Raw genomic sequence first — 14,594 nt, forward strand, 5'->3', positions numbered from 1 at the left:
CGGGCCTAGTTGCTCCGTGGCATGTGAGATCCTCCCAGACCATGGCTCGAACCCGTGTCCCCTGCATTAGCAGGCAGATTCTCAACCACTGCGCCACCAGGGAAGCCCTTTACTGCATTTTTTTAATAAACAAGCCTTGAGTGTTTAAAAATGTAGTAGAAAGCAGTTCATATTTATATTAGTTTTCTCATGGTCTCTTGACATATTGTTATTCTCTGGGGATAATAATGATAATAATAATGTGAAAACAACAATAATAACTATTTAAATCTCTTTAAAATCATTATCTCTAATCTCACATCCCTTTGTAGCAAATACTTTTACGCCCATTTTATGGTAGAGGAAGCTTAAGGGCTTAATCACACAGAAAGTAGTTGGAAAAAAAATGGTATTCAGACTTAAGCCTCTATGACTCCAAATTATAAGATTCTCTTTTCTGTTTGTTTTAACTGTGCCATTCAGTCTTAAATAAAACACTTAAAACGTGACTGTCAAACACTGTGCCTGGACAGAGACAGGGTATAGTTGCAATGGGTGGAATTACTGCCCTTGAAATAAGAGGGCATGGTGCTGAAGTTTTTACCCTGTTCTTTCTAGAAACAGAAACAGAGGCCCCTAAAAGAAAATAGGTAAGGAAGAGCCAGGTAATTTCTTTATATAAACATGTGCGATTTGCCCTACGCATTCACTTGGGTTTGATAGCTCAGATTAAGAGGCAGAAATTAACAATTAGTTATCACATATTTACTTTTTACTCTGGAATTGTCCCAGCTATCCAAGGCAAACGTCATTTATGAGTGCTGACTTAAAATGGAAGGAATTGAGATTTAGAAAATGAGCAGTTAGGCACAGATTAGCCATTTATCAGATTTTAAATGGCATGTATATTAACAATCATATATAAACATGAACAATAACAGATACCATTTATTACGTACTTACTTATTTCCAGGCACTGTACTAGCATGCTATACACATTTACACTTAATTCTTATAACAACTTAGAGAGATAAATTCTGTCATCTTCATTCTACAAATGAAGAACCAGAGCTCAGAGGGGCTAAGCCAGCGTTGCCCAGGGTTACACAAGTCTACTGGACTCTAGAACCTAAGCTGCGGTGCACGGCCTCTCGTACACTGTTTCAACCTTGTCATATCAGCTTTGTGTAGGGTGGTGCTGGTATGTCCAGAGTTCAGTCCCCAGTTACCTTTGCACAAAGAAACATTTCTCCTTTAGAAAAGATTTTCCTATCTCAGGCTTGCTCTCTCACAAGTATACAATAACGTGTATACACAGTCTTGATAATAGGCACTTATTCATATAATACATTTTTATTAAACACCTATGTGCCAAGCATAGTTCAGTACACTGGGAGTATAGTGGTTTTTAAAGCTTATAGTCCAGTGCCAGAGAGACTTTAAACAAATAATCATACAAGTGTATATAAAAGCACAAAAGTATATAAGAATTCTTGAAGACAATTTAAAGGTTGAGAAGAGACTGTAAGAAGAGGACATGAATTTGATGGGTGGGAGAGGACCGGGGTCATCAACGAAGACTTCTCTGAGGAAATAATATTAAAACTGAACCCAGAAGGAAACAAATACGAAAAGAATTAGGTGGAGAGTATTTCAGGGAGAGGAAAGGGCAAATGTCAAATGTCTAGAGTGGCGAACACTTGCCAGATTGCAACACACACACTTTAAAAACTTACACATAAATGCACTACATTTGGGGGGAAGGATGCTACTTCATGTCAGGCTTGGTGTTATATAATAGGAATACAAGGATAAATAGAGCAGGACTTCCCTGGTGGCACAGTAGTTAAGAATCCGCCTGCCAACACAAGGGACATGGGTTTGAGCCCTGGTCCGGGAAGATCCCACATGCTGTGGAGCAACTAAAGCCGTGCACCACAACTACTGAGCCTGCGCTCTGGAGCCCGTGAGCAACAATTACTGAGCCTGCATGCCACAACTGCTGAAGCCCATGCGCCTAGAGCCCGTGCTCCACAACAAGAGAAGCCACTGCAAGGAGAAGCCCAAGTACCGCAATGAAGAGTGGCCCCCGCTCACCGCAAGTAGAGAAAGCCCACGTGCAGCAACGAAAACCCAATGCAGCCCAAAAGTAAATAAATTAAAAGGTTTTTTAAAAAAGGGGTAAATATAGCAGATCCCGTCCATGGAATAGCTCAATTTTAAAGATAAATGGTATGATGAAGACATAAACAAGAATTCCTTGGGAGTGGAAGAAGGAAGAGTGAAGGCGTCATAAACGAGGTCTTATTCAAGTTGAGTATTGAAGGGTGAGCAGCTCATAGGGCACACTAGTGGGAGTGTTTCTGCAGCAGAAGGAATACGGTGTGTAAAGGCATGGGCAAGAGAGAACGATGTAGCCCCAGAGAGAGATGTGGGACTCCTTGTCAGAGGAGGGGCTGGCGCTGAGGCTATGGCCAGGCTGGGAATGGTTTTGTAGATCCTGTGCAGAAGTTTGGGCTTCACAGTCTCAGCCAGGGGCAAAGGTTGAGGGTGTTAGGCAGAAGCAAAATATTTAAGATGTAACTGTGGGGGGCATATGGGGTCTGAGTTATGAAATGGTGGTGGGTAGAGAAATGAGGAGACTTGTAATATTCCGAGGAAGAGACGATGAGCTTCTCAACTAAGCCAGTGGCAGCGAGATTGGAGAGGAAGGGCCATGGGTAAGACACACTGGTATGTTTAAGAGCCCTCGGCCATGCTGAGGGTCAAGAGAACGTGTAAATACCTCATATCAACCCCGAGCCCCAAGAGACCTTCCTTCCTCAAGACACTGATTGCAATCTGATAAAACTGTGTTTGTCTGTCTCTCTGTATGTGTATGGAGAGACAATATTTTATCTATGTCTATATCTATATCTGTATAGGTATAGATGTGTATCTATATGTCTATATCTATCTATCGATCGATCAGTCGATCAATCTACCTATCCATCCATCCATCTAAAATGACTACACTCTGGGACTTCCCTAGTGGTCCAGTGGTAAAGAATCTGCTTTCCAATGCAGGGGACGCGGTTTCGATCCCTGGTCAGGGAACTAAGATCCCACATGCCACGGGACAACTAAGCCCGTGTGCCGTAACTACTGAGCCCACACTCTGGAGCCAGCGCACCACAACTAGAAAGAAGCCCACACAGCACAACTAGAAAGAAGCCCGTGTGCCACAACAAAAGAGCCCACATGCCACAACGAAGATCCCGCATGTCACAGCTAAGACCCGACACAGCCAAAAATAAAATAAATAAATAAATAAAATAAAATATACTTAAAAAAAAATAAAATGACCACAATCTGAAGTCCTTGTAGTTGTGCAGTGATCAATCTGCCCAGCCATGTTAGGACACATTATAGCCCACCACTGTCAATGAGAAGATAACCAGATGCATGCGTGACCTGCAGGGGAGGGTCCCCAGTGTCTGTAGATGTGACTGGGAACACACGGTGCTATTTGTATTCCTTTAATTAGACTCTTGTGGGTCCTGCCATTTTCTTTAAGTCATTTCAGCATTTCTGGTAAGATTGTTGTACATGTTTCATGTTTATCTGTATATTCATAAACACTAGCGATAGATAGATGATCGGTAGGTAGATAGATAATAGATAGGTAGATAGATGATAGATAGATAGATAGATAGACTCATTTGCCACAGATATGTGTCTGGAAATTGAACAAAGCTCTCTTGTCAAAATACGTAGAAGCATTTAAATTTATTTCCAAGTGCTCCTTTGTTCAAAGGTTATCACAGAAACAAGGGGAGGATCATGATGCTATTGCCAAATTCAAATCAGATTTAAATGAATTACAAGTGTTGAGTACCCCCCTTGACAAGCTCAGCGCGGGAGAAACCAGGATGACTGCGCCGCCCCACACTCAGCGGCAGGCGCTGTGCTGGGGAAGCCGGCTGACCAGTGGCACCGCCGTGAGGGAAGATGCAGGAGGGAGGACCTTCGAAGCAGAGGAGACAGAAAATGCAAATACAAATATCGTGTTTAGGGCATTGATGGGAGGTTAAACAAAGAGGCGATATAATATAATGGAAAGAATTCTGCCCTTTACTGACCACGTGACTTTCGGCAGTTTACTTAACCCTCCCCATGCCTCAGTTTCTTCATTTTTAATAGTGAGAATATTTGTTCTGTTTATCTCACAATTGTGAAGAATCCATGAGATAATGCATGCGTAAGGAAGTTGAAAGTCATCAAGTCATATGTTAATAAGTAATACATATTATTACCTATTACACACTAATAATGATGTCATAATTGAGAACAGAAAGAACTTTCCTTTCTCCCACGTCACTCTCTGTGTTTCCTGTCTTACTGGCGACCCTCACCTTTGACACTGTCCTTACCTTTCCTCCTTGGGGAAAGTGACAGAGGACAGTGTGGGCCTGCAGAAGATGGAGGGGTTCACTGCCTGAGGCTTGGTGAAACGTTTGCATCAACCTTCACTATCCCCCTCCAGGAAACTCCCTCCTAATGGGGGTAAATCACCTGGGGAATGAGGATGTCCCTCAAATATCTATAGAATTTTACAAATATCTCCTAATCCAGGACCTTTTAAACTATCCGATGAGACATAACATACATGGAACTGATAGCCCTGAATCGGGAGCCGTATTGAGCAATCTGTCCCTGGGCGTCAAAGCTGCAATGTCCTAAATTCTCCTCCACTGACCAGCTATGCCCCCAACCCTCCCACCGCAGCTCTGTCCACCTTACAAACAGAGAGACTCTTGGGTCTAGAGAAAGAGAGCTTCAGATGGCCTAACACATCTGGCTAAAGCAGACATTATTCTGAGAATATTCTGGGAGGTTCACTGAAGTTGTTGCTTTATAAAAAAGTGAGAAAAAGTATTGACATTTCTAAGCCCAGAACAATTTTTTAACAAGCTGGAAAATACTGAAAAACGAGTAGTACAGTTTTCTCAAGAGAATGCAGTGTAGTTAGAAAGTACACTATTTTTTCCCACTGTGTATTTCGGTAAAATATGTGCAAAGAAATTTCAGGCCAATTCCTAATGCAGAAATAATCCAAAATGGGCAGATTTATAAGCCAGGTAATTTTTATTTATTTGCTCATGTGGATTCCCTTAAGATCGCAAGTGTTCTCCATGTTACTTACGGCTTCTCCTTGAAAAGACTTTCCTCTAAGATCTCAGCAGCATAAAACTCCAGACTGCAGAGTTGTCTGAATCAAGCATCAGTCCCAATTCTCCTCTGCCACTGACTCAGGGTAGTTTGGAATCCACTAGCACTCTACCTGTTTGGTAATTAACAATTCATAATTAAACTGGCAGTTGGAATAAATCAGCATAACTATAAGCTTGGAGCCTCCTCTCTCTGTTGTCCACCCTTCCTTTTGTTTTGAGAATCTGAAAGAAAATTGAGAAGAAAGTTTTAGGTATCAGAAATCCTCCGTTAAAAGCTTTGCCCTCCTTAGTTTTGGGATGTGTTCGATCTGTTCTTTGGATCTTTCTTTCAAAGAGGAATTAAGCAGGTACCCTTGTCAGCCTTGTGCCAGACACTGAGGAAAAGAGAGATGGGTGTCATTCCATCCTTTTCCTCCAGCAGCTCACTCTCTAGGTAAAGAGACAGGCATAAAATAATCAGCTGTAAGTACAACACGTTCAGTCCCCTCCCCAGGTGGGGAGGTGGGAGATTCTTTTTACAGGATTTGGGGAGAGGTTAGGGAAAACTGCAAAGGGGAGGTGACCTTTGATGTCCCTTGAAAGATGAGCCGTGTCTTTTCAGGTAGGAAATGAAAAGAAGAAGAAGAAAAGCAAAGTTTTGGAAGGGGCTGTGCCTCTGCCGTGTTCCCAGGGGAGCTGGGTCCAGAGTGTTCAGTGAGCGGCCTTAGTGAGGACGCTGCCAGGAAGAGGCTTGTCGCTGGGTTGGGGTTAGACGCAGAGGGCTCAGGTCAGGGAAAATAGGCTTGTGCGAAGCCTGGGGGGCACGGTGAGCTAAGGGAGCAAGTAGCGGGGCTAACAGTTTGATGAGATTATTGCCTGAAAAGATCACTCTGGTCACGTGGAGGGGGCAGGTTGGAGGATCCAAAATTGGAAAGAGACCAGGTGGGATGGTCCAGGTGGGAGGTTGTTGCAGTTGACCATGTGGAAATTGGAGAGAAACCCAACTAGGTTGAGGGCGATGAGAAGTAAGATTAGAGAAGGAATCTAGGTATTTTCCAATGCCCAGCTTCAAATTGAATTAAAAATCAGGCCTGGAGGTAGGACAAGGTAGACAGCAAGACCAGGGGTCACGTCAGCCTTTGTGATGCTGACAGGTAAATGGATATGGACCTGGCCCATGAGAGGACAACAGTCTGTTCTGAAAGATGACATCATTGCTGTTGTCATCCTTGTCACCACTGTCATCTTAGCAGCTACCAGTGATTGCTTCCTTTCTACCAGGTGCCCTGGTCAGCCATGGTTTAATTGAAACCTCATAACATGAGTTTAGCTACTGCTATCATCTGTTTCACAGGTGAGGAAAACAAAGCCTGAAGAGATGAAGACAATTCACCTTGCCCAGATCACTCAGCAGGTGAGGAGCTGGGCTCCAGAGCTCTGCTCCTAACTACTCGGACATGATACCATTACAAATAAATTGTATAATGTGATCTTAGCGTAACAGTAGTAGCCGGGGCTACTATCGCTGGTGGAGTCTAGGGGAGAAAGCAATTAATGCTGAGTGGGAGAGTCAGTGAAAATTTAACCGAGTTGTAAAGGATACATTTTAAGGAAGGAGCAAGAATTTCCAGGAAAAGAAATGTGATTTCCAGGAAGAGAAATGTGAAAGAAAATAATTCCCAGACCGCACAACCTGTGTGAGGTCAAAGAATTCAATAGTCTGGAGTGCTCAGGAAATGGTAACTAATCCAGTGCGGTTGAGGCTTTGTGAATGAGTCGTTGGAAACAAAGGCTGAGCTGGGGATTACGTGTGTGGTTCCTGCCTAAGCCAGGGGTTCCACTAAGAGGAATGAACACACGGGTCCGATAGGAACTCTTAGAAAACTTTGTATTTTCCCTTTGGTTCTGCTTTTCCATCAACCATCAGTAATGCCTGTCTCTTCAGTTACTGTTTCCCCAGCACCCCACACACACACCTGCATCCTGGTACATCCAGACATTATGTAGAGCTGCTTCCATGAGTGCCCTATACATGTTGTGTTAATGGTCACATCCTTGGCGAATCAAGCATAAAACTCTAAAATTTATTATTGAGAATAATATTTATTTTTAAAAACATGCTGTATGAATATTTATAGGCTAACACCTCCTTTTGTGCCAAGAATCGTTCTCATATATTTCTTTTCCCCTCTGTCTCCTTACAGTTCCTCCCCAGATCATGAATATCTCCTCAGACGTCACCGTGAATGAGGGGAGTAGTGTGACCCTGCTGTGTCTTGCTATCGGCAGACCTGAACCAACGGTGACATGGAGACACCTGTCAGTCAAGGGTAAGTCATTTACTTGGAGGAAGTTTTCAGAGTTGGTATATTGAAGACTTGCTTCTAATGCACAACAAAAGTTCAAGACTCAGAAAGCAATGCTGTATTTGTAACATAGTGATGGAAGAACAAATAGATTACATGCATCAGTCACCGGGTATTCCGTTCTAAAGAAGGGTTTGTAGAGAACATTTACTGAGTTATTTTCTCTGTCCTTTTTATGACCTTAGAAGACTTGTGTTTTCCCAACTATGAAGGACAGAGATGCCATAAGAATAACTTCCAACAAAGATACTAATATCTCAAGGTGGGGATGCATGGGTCAGTGGGTTGTCTGTCCTTTCTTGAAGTAGAGAGCTAGAAAGCTGGACTGTGCACTGAAAATGTTGGTGTTATTTTGTGCATCCAGGAGAAAAAGGATCTCCTTCTCAGTGTTTTCAGGACACTTACCCAGAGTGGAAGAAGGATGCTGGAAATGGTCAAGTGCCTGTGCTGGGCGCTCAGTGATTGGTATTAAAGCATTAGTTATGATCATCTCCAACTTAATAGGAAGGGAACCAAAAGGACAGTGGCCCTTATCCCTTTGGAAATAAAACTTACTCTAAGTTGAACTTGAGAGATGGGCAAAGAGCCACCTGATGTATTTACCCTGTGAACAGAAACTGATTAATTCTATAAATTATACAAGAAACAAGTGCTTTCTCAGGCATTAGAAAATATAAACATGAAACCCAGTGAGAAGGAAAATGTGTGGAGTATGCCTGTGTGTGATATATAAAATAATATAAATCTAGAGGAAAACTAGGAATAAATCTTAGTAATGTTGAGCTAGACAAGGACTTGCTAGTTCACTCAAAGCTCTAAGCATAAGAGAAAAATGATAACTTTGCTTTTGTATTATTTTCCTGTGATTGCCATAACAAAGTACTACAGACCTCATGGCTTAAACAACAGAAATGTATTTTCTCATTGCTCTGGTTGCTAGGTGCCCATGATCAAGGTGTAGGCAGGATTGGTTCCTTTTTTTTTTTTTTTAAGAAGATGTTGGGGGTAGGAGTTTATTAATTTATTTATTTTTGCTGTGTTGCGTCTTCGTTTCTGTGCGAGGGCTTTCTCTAGTTGTGGCAAGCGGGGGCCACTCTTCATCGCGGTGCGCAGGCCTCTCTTGCTGCGGAGCACAGGCTCCAGACGCACAGGCTCAGTAGTTGTGGCTCACGGGCCCAGTCGCTCCGCGGCATGTGGGATCCTCCCAGACCAGAGCTCGAACCCGTGTCCCCCGCATTAGCAGGCAGACTCTCAACCACTGCGCCACCAGGGAAGCCCAGGATTGGTTCCTTTTGAGACCAGTGAGGGAAACTCGTTCCAGGCCTCTCCCCTAGCTTCTGCTGGTGTTTCCTGGCTTGTAGGTACATCACCCCAATCCCTGCCTTCATGGTCACATGGCCTTCTTCCTGTGTGCATCTCTCTGTGTCAAATTTTCCCTTGTTATAAGGGTAGCAAACACATTGGATTGGAGCCCACATTTATGACCTCATATTACCTTAATTACGTCTATAAAGACTCTATGTCCAAATAAGGTCACATTCTGAAGCACTGGGGTTAGAACTTCAAGGTATCTTTTGTGGGCGTCGGGGTGGAGGATGAAATTCAACTCATAACTGGCCTCATCAATATTGAAAATACCATTAATAGTAAATGAAAAGACAAGCCACAGATTGGGAGCAAACATTTGCCATCCATATACCTGACAAAGAATTTACATCTGTGCTGTATGAAGAATTCTTACAACATAATTCTAACCACCTACCTTGAAGTGAACCAAACACTGAAACAGACAATTCACAAAAAAATATATATGAATGGAATAAGAACATGAAAATATGCTCAACATATCTATCATAGAAATGAAAATTAAACTGTAATCAGATTCCACTACACAACTACTAGAATGACAAAAATTTAAAAGACTGACAATATCAAGTGTTGATGAGGATGTGAAGCAACTGAAACTCATACATTAACTGTGGGACCACAGAATGGTATTGTCACTGAACTTAGTTGCAGTAGCTTGCCACTCAAAAGCTAATAATTCGAGAGGCAAGTGTCGGTAGAAAGGAAAGGTGCTTTAATCATGAAAGCCAGCAATCTAGGGAGGTGGTGGACTCATGTCCAAAGACCAACTCTGAAGATTCTGCCCAGCCAGGACAGTTTTTAAAGGGAAAAAGGGGGGAAGAATCTCAGTGAATCATTTAGGCAGGAGGTTGGGTTCTGCATCATTCTCCGTTGCATGCAGACTGGCTGACTCTCTCCTCAGATGTCATCTGCCTTCAGGGTTGCTTGGGGGGGCTATTGGGGTAAAGAGCTAGTCTTACTTCTTTTTATCTAGGAAAAGAACCAACAGGTTAGACTAGGCATGGTGTGCATTCAGGAGAGCATAGGTCAGGAGTTAGTTTAAATTGCCTAGTGATCTCATTCCTATAATTAGGGTCTTTTAAGGTTAGAGGGGAAGAGAAATGGACAAACAGGAAAGGGGCAAAAGTGTTGCTATCAGTATAAGTACTATGGAAAACAGTTTAACACTTTGTTAATAAAGTTAAACATACACTCAGCATATGACCCAGCAATTCCACTTCTAGGAATTTACCGAAGATAAATGAAAACGTATGTCCACAGATATACATTGTACACAAATGTTCATAGCAGCTTCATTTATGATAGCCTCAAACTATAAATAAACCAAAACCCTCAACAGGTAAATAGTTAAATTGTGGTAAATTTAAGCAACAGATGGTTTCTCAGAAATTAGAAAGAACAAACCACTGATACATGTAACGAAATGGATGAATCTCGAAAGCATTCTGCTAAGTAAGAGAAGCGGAAAAAAAAAACCCAGGTACTTTATGATTTCATTTATATGAAATTCTACAACAGGCAAAAACTAATCTAGAGTGACTAAAATCAAGTCAGTAGTTACATAGGGTTGGGGTGTTTGGATAATTGACTACAAAGGGTACAAGGGACTTTTTGGGGTGATGGAAATCTCGAGCACCGTGGTCGTTATATTGGTGCTTAAATTAGTGAAAACGAATCAACGCTGCACTAAAAATGGGTGCATTTTGTTGTCTTTGAATTAAATCTCAATAAAATTTGAAAACTATACCTACAGAGATATAGGAAATAATGACCTGAAAATGTGCCCCTAATGTGGAACATTAATTATGTGAGAAGCATTCACCACATGAAAGACTGGATGTGCTACTAGGAGCGTTATTCAGACTTTCACTGTCTCATGTTCCCTATGTACATTGAGAATACATATTTCAGCCCCTGCCTTGTTAATGATAATAAATCCACCAGACGTCCTTTGTGTAAAGACCTCAGGTTTGAAATCCAAAATGTCAATATTATAAAGTAATATTAACAAGAATATTAAAAGAGGTATAAGAGATATCACAAAGCTCAACTTTAATATAAACACAGCAGTAGCTTGTGTTCCCGAAGATACAAGCTCCATCCGTGGAAAGTTTGCTTAAAGTCGGGGGGAATTTTGATTTACATTATACACAGAAATATGTCTAACCATCAGACTAATTTCAGTGCATTTATGTGATCCTAAACACATAGTTTTCTCAGCCTAGGAATCTTTTGGAAGGTGCTTTGACTTTGTGGAACTGTTTAAAAGCAATTCTTCATAATGGTTCCATGGTAAGGGTTCCCTCTTAAAATAAGAGATTTAAAATAAAATAAAAGATTCAGACATATTCCTAATCTTTTATATAACATAATAGTTGCGATGCAGCCTCAAAAAAAATCCCAAATTGACATTCCTCTCTCCTCTTTAAGTCTCCCAGCCTGTGTTCAGCTTTCAAGTTCCCCTTTGTGTTTTCATCGCTCTGGCCTTCACTTTGCCGTCTCTGATTTCCCCTTTTGTCTTTCTTCCCCGCCTCTCAGTGACATTTAAACATTTAAACTCAAAGCATCATTTCCCGAGTTTGAAAAGCACTAGAACCTGGAGGATTTGCACGTTTAAAATTTGTACCTGCAGGGTGACCACTAATATTTATTTTTAGAAGGACACACCTTCTCACTTGGAGTTGGGGTGACTTTGGGAAGTTGCTTTCAAAGGTTTAGAAGAGCAGCCAATATAACTTGAACAACAAATAGCATTTTTAAAACAATTGACTGTTTAGTTCAGCAAGCAAGAGTAAGAAATAGAAGTTGTAATGACATTTCCTTTGAAATTCCAACAAAATTACATCAGAGAACATAGCCCCCTAGACAGCTGTGTTCTGATAATGTTAATGCAACGTTTGAAAACTGTTGTTTAAATTTGGGGATCTATATAGCAGGAGTGAATAAACAAGCTTCCATTTAGAAAAAGAATATTTTAATGGACAGATTATTAAAGATTAAGAATAGTGGTTATGGTTTAAAATGACAGAGTAAGCACATGACAATTTCTATAAATTATAGAAAAAGGTAAAGACAAATGAACTCATAAATCCATGATCGCACTAGAAAATAGTAATCATTTGTGGATTAGAAATAACGAGGAATCTCTGAAATACAAAAAGTACATAGACATAATGAAAGAAAAAATGCAGCTCTAAAGAAAAAAACAAAACAAAACAGGAATACGATCTATGACTGAAATAGTAGTTGAAAAAGGAAGCATTTTAGGTCATGGTAAAATGTTAAAAACTGATTGGAGCTGAGGGTAGGCAGGGAAGGGAGCCCTGAGGGCATTTTCCGATTTCCATGATGTCAGTAGTCCCATCCTTGCCACTTTCCTTGGAGCCCCCTTGAAGTAACTTGGTTTTTTAGGTATCTTTAGGTTTTTATTTCCTCTTAAAAACAAACAACATTGTAAATCAACTATACTTCAATTTAAAAAAGAAAAGAAGGGCTTCCCTGGTGGCGCAGTGGTTGGGAGTCCGCCTGCCGATGCAGGGGACACGGGTTCGTGCCCCGGTCCGGGAAGATCCCACATGCCGCGGAGCGGCTGGGCCCGTGAGCCATGGCCGCTGAGCCTGTGCGTCCGGAGCCTGTGCTCCGCAACGGGAGAGGCCACAACAGTGAGAGGCCCGCATACCGCAAAGAAAAAAAAAAAAAAAAAGAAAACAAACAAGCAAACCCCAAGCAAGTCCTTCTTATGAAAGCAGGGTGAAAAGTTTGAACAAAAAAATCACCGTGACTCCAGTTGTGGATATAAAGACTCCTAGTGTTTCTGTCCAGACTAGATGTGCAGCTGGAGTCCTCTGACCCCCAGTTCCCTTTGCAATACTGACAGGTGCACCAGGATTCCCAGAAACTAGGAAGGCATCCCCACAGCACATCTGCCTCACTTCTGAGGAAAGCTGGAGGTTTTTACAGGATCATGATTAGTAACACTGGGAACATCTCAAAGCAAAGTGCTAAGTACACACACATTCGGGGGCGGGGGGGGCAGGGGTTGCATTTGACCAAGTATCTGTTCTTTAGCTTTAGATATAAAAGTTGTATCTAATCTATTTTCAGCAGCAGATGATGGGCTCTTTAAAGTGTGTATATATATATTCACATGGATTTGCTGGAGAATACGGCTCTTGTTTAGTAGACTTCACACATAGGATCTGCTCTGACTGACCTACAGCTTAGAAACTAGGATCATGATGGAATCCCAGGCCAGGGAAAAGTGGGCAGTCCCCACACAGGCAGCCAAAGTGGACTGGCAAGGAGCCAGTGTGTTGGGGATACACTGTGACACAGGTGGGTTCCAAGAATGATTTTCTCTTCCCTTCCTGAAGGACAGGAGAAGCAGCTCTGGGTCAGCATTCGTTGAATGCAAAAGTATGAATAATGTGAAAACCATGTTGGAAGAGGGAGTAGCGGAGGACACAGCCCAGGTCGTTGGGTTGGAAGGAGGGTCTTCTTTCCTTCTTAAGGCGCCGTAATAATCCACTGCAATGCTTGCACACCTGGCCCCATTTCCAGTGACATATTTGGAAAGACCAGATGTTTGGGGAGAATAATAAAGTCTTCTTTCCTGTTTCCTCTCCATGGAGATTTTAAGATGACAGCTACTCACCTGTGAGTGAGTTGCTGCTACAATCGACTCCTATACAGTAATACCTCAGGGAGCAAGAGAATGAGTTATTTCACAGAAGTGAATTTTCCAGGTAACCAAAGCTGATTCCTTTATGCATTGACTTGAGTCATCTTTAATGGAAGCAGGTTAAAAATGGATTACGCTCATCTCTGTTGCCTTGAGGAGAGTGGATGGCATTTGGCCTCATTTTTAAAATGTAATATCAACATCGTGCATACCAATTGTTTGTGTCTCACTATTTGAGGTCTGGATAACAAAGAACATGGCCCTAAAATACTGCTCAAATTCTTGTTTCAGTTTTTTATAGTTCCTCTACCTTTTCTTCCTTCTCTCAAATCAGAGGATTGTCAGTGCTTCCTAAAGAACGCGTGTGCCTTTTACGCGTGTTTCTTCTATCTACTTCTAATTTGTCGTGAGCAACAATCCATGTAACCAAGGGGATGCGTCCTAAGTGAGAACGTAGTATGGGGGAGAGCCTTCTCTGAGGAAAGGCCGTGAGCTTTCAGGAATAAGTGGTAAGTGGCGCATATGCTGGGGGGAGTGTGGGCAGCTTTGTTCTAGACGTATGAGGTTGCTAGACCAGTGAATTCCATAGAAGAGAAGAGGGATAACTCCAGCAAAATCATCATCCTTGGTTCTGACCTAGCTGAGCAGGTCTTTCTCTCCTGCTCACTGTGCTAGGTATTGAGGTTAGGAGATGTACTGGTCCCAGAATGTTTCTACCGCAGCTCTTATTTTTCGTGCTAGAAATTCTTGAGAGGAAAGTCTTAAAAGAAATTGCCAGGTCCTTAACATTACACATAAAGGAAGTGCTAACTCTCCCTTGTATGAAGGTGTCGGTTCCTCATGGCTGGCAGAAGCGCTAACTCTCCCTCACGTGAAGGTGTCGGTTCCTCATGGCTGGCAGGGTCAGCTTCTAGATGGAACTAGACTTCAGGCCCTTACCACCTGGGATTGAAATCTGGCCTGAGCCTTGACAATCTGAGTGACTTTAGAAAAATCATGTCGTCTCCA

The 14,594-nt window shown here is 42.1% G+C and overlaps 1 protein-coding gene across 2 annotated transcripts in view; it reads left to right on the plus strand.

The window, feature by feature from the left end:
- Window positions 1-14,594, plus strand: part of OPCML (opioid binding protein/cell adhesion molecule like) — a 498,943-nt gene that overhangs the window by 385,814 nt on the left and 98,535 nt on the right. For both annotated transcript variants that reach the window (XM_027092918.1, XM_027092919.1), the window contains exon 3: window positions 7,376-7,501. In XM_027092918.1, the coding sequence (XP_026948719.1) occupies window positions 7,376-7,501 (126 nt within the window). The remainder of the gene's footprint in view (window positions 1-7,375; window positions 7,502-14,594) is intronic.

The sequence above is a fragment of the Aethalodelphis obliquidens genome, unplaced genomic scaffold, assembly GCF_003676395.1.
Source record: "Aethalodelphis obliquidens isolate GAN/ISIS:26980383/991018 unplaced genomic scaffold, ASM367639v1 scaffold82, whole genome shotgun sequence".
NCBI lineage: Eukaryota > Metazoa > Chordata > Mammalia > Artiodactyla > Delphinidae > Aethalodelphis > Aethalodelphis obliquidens.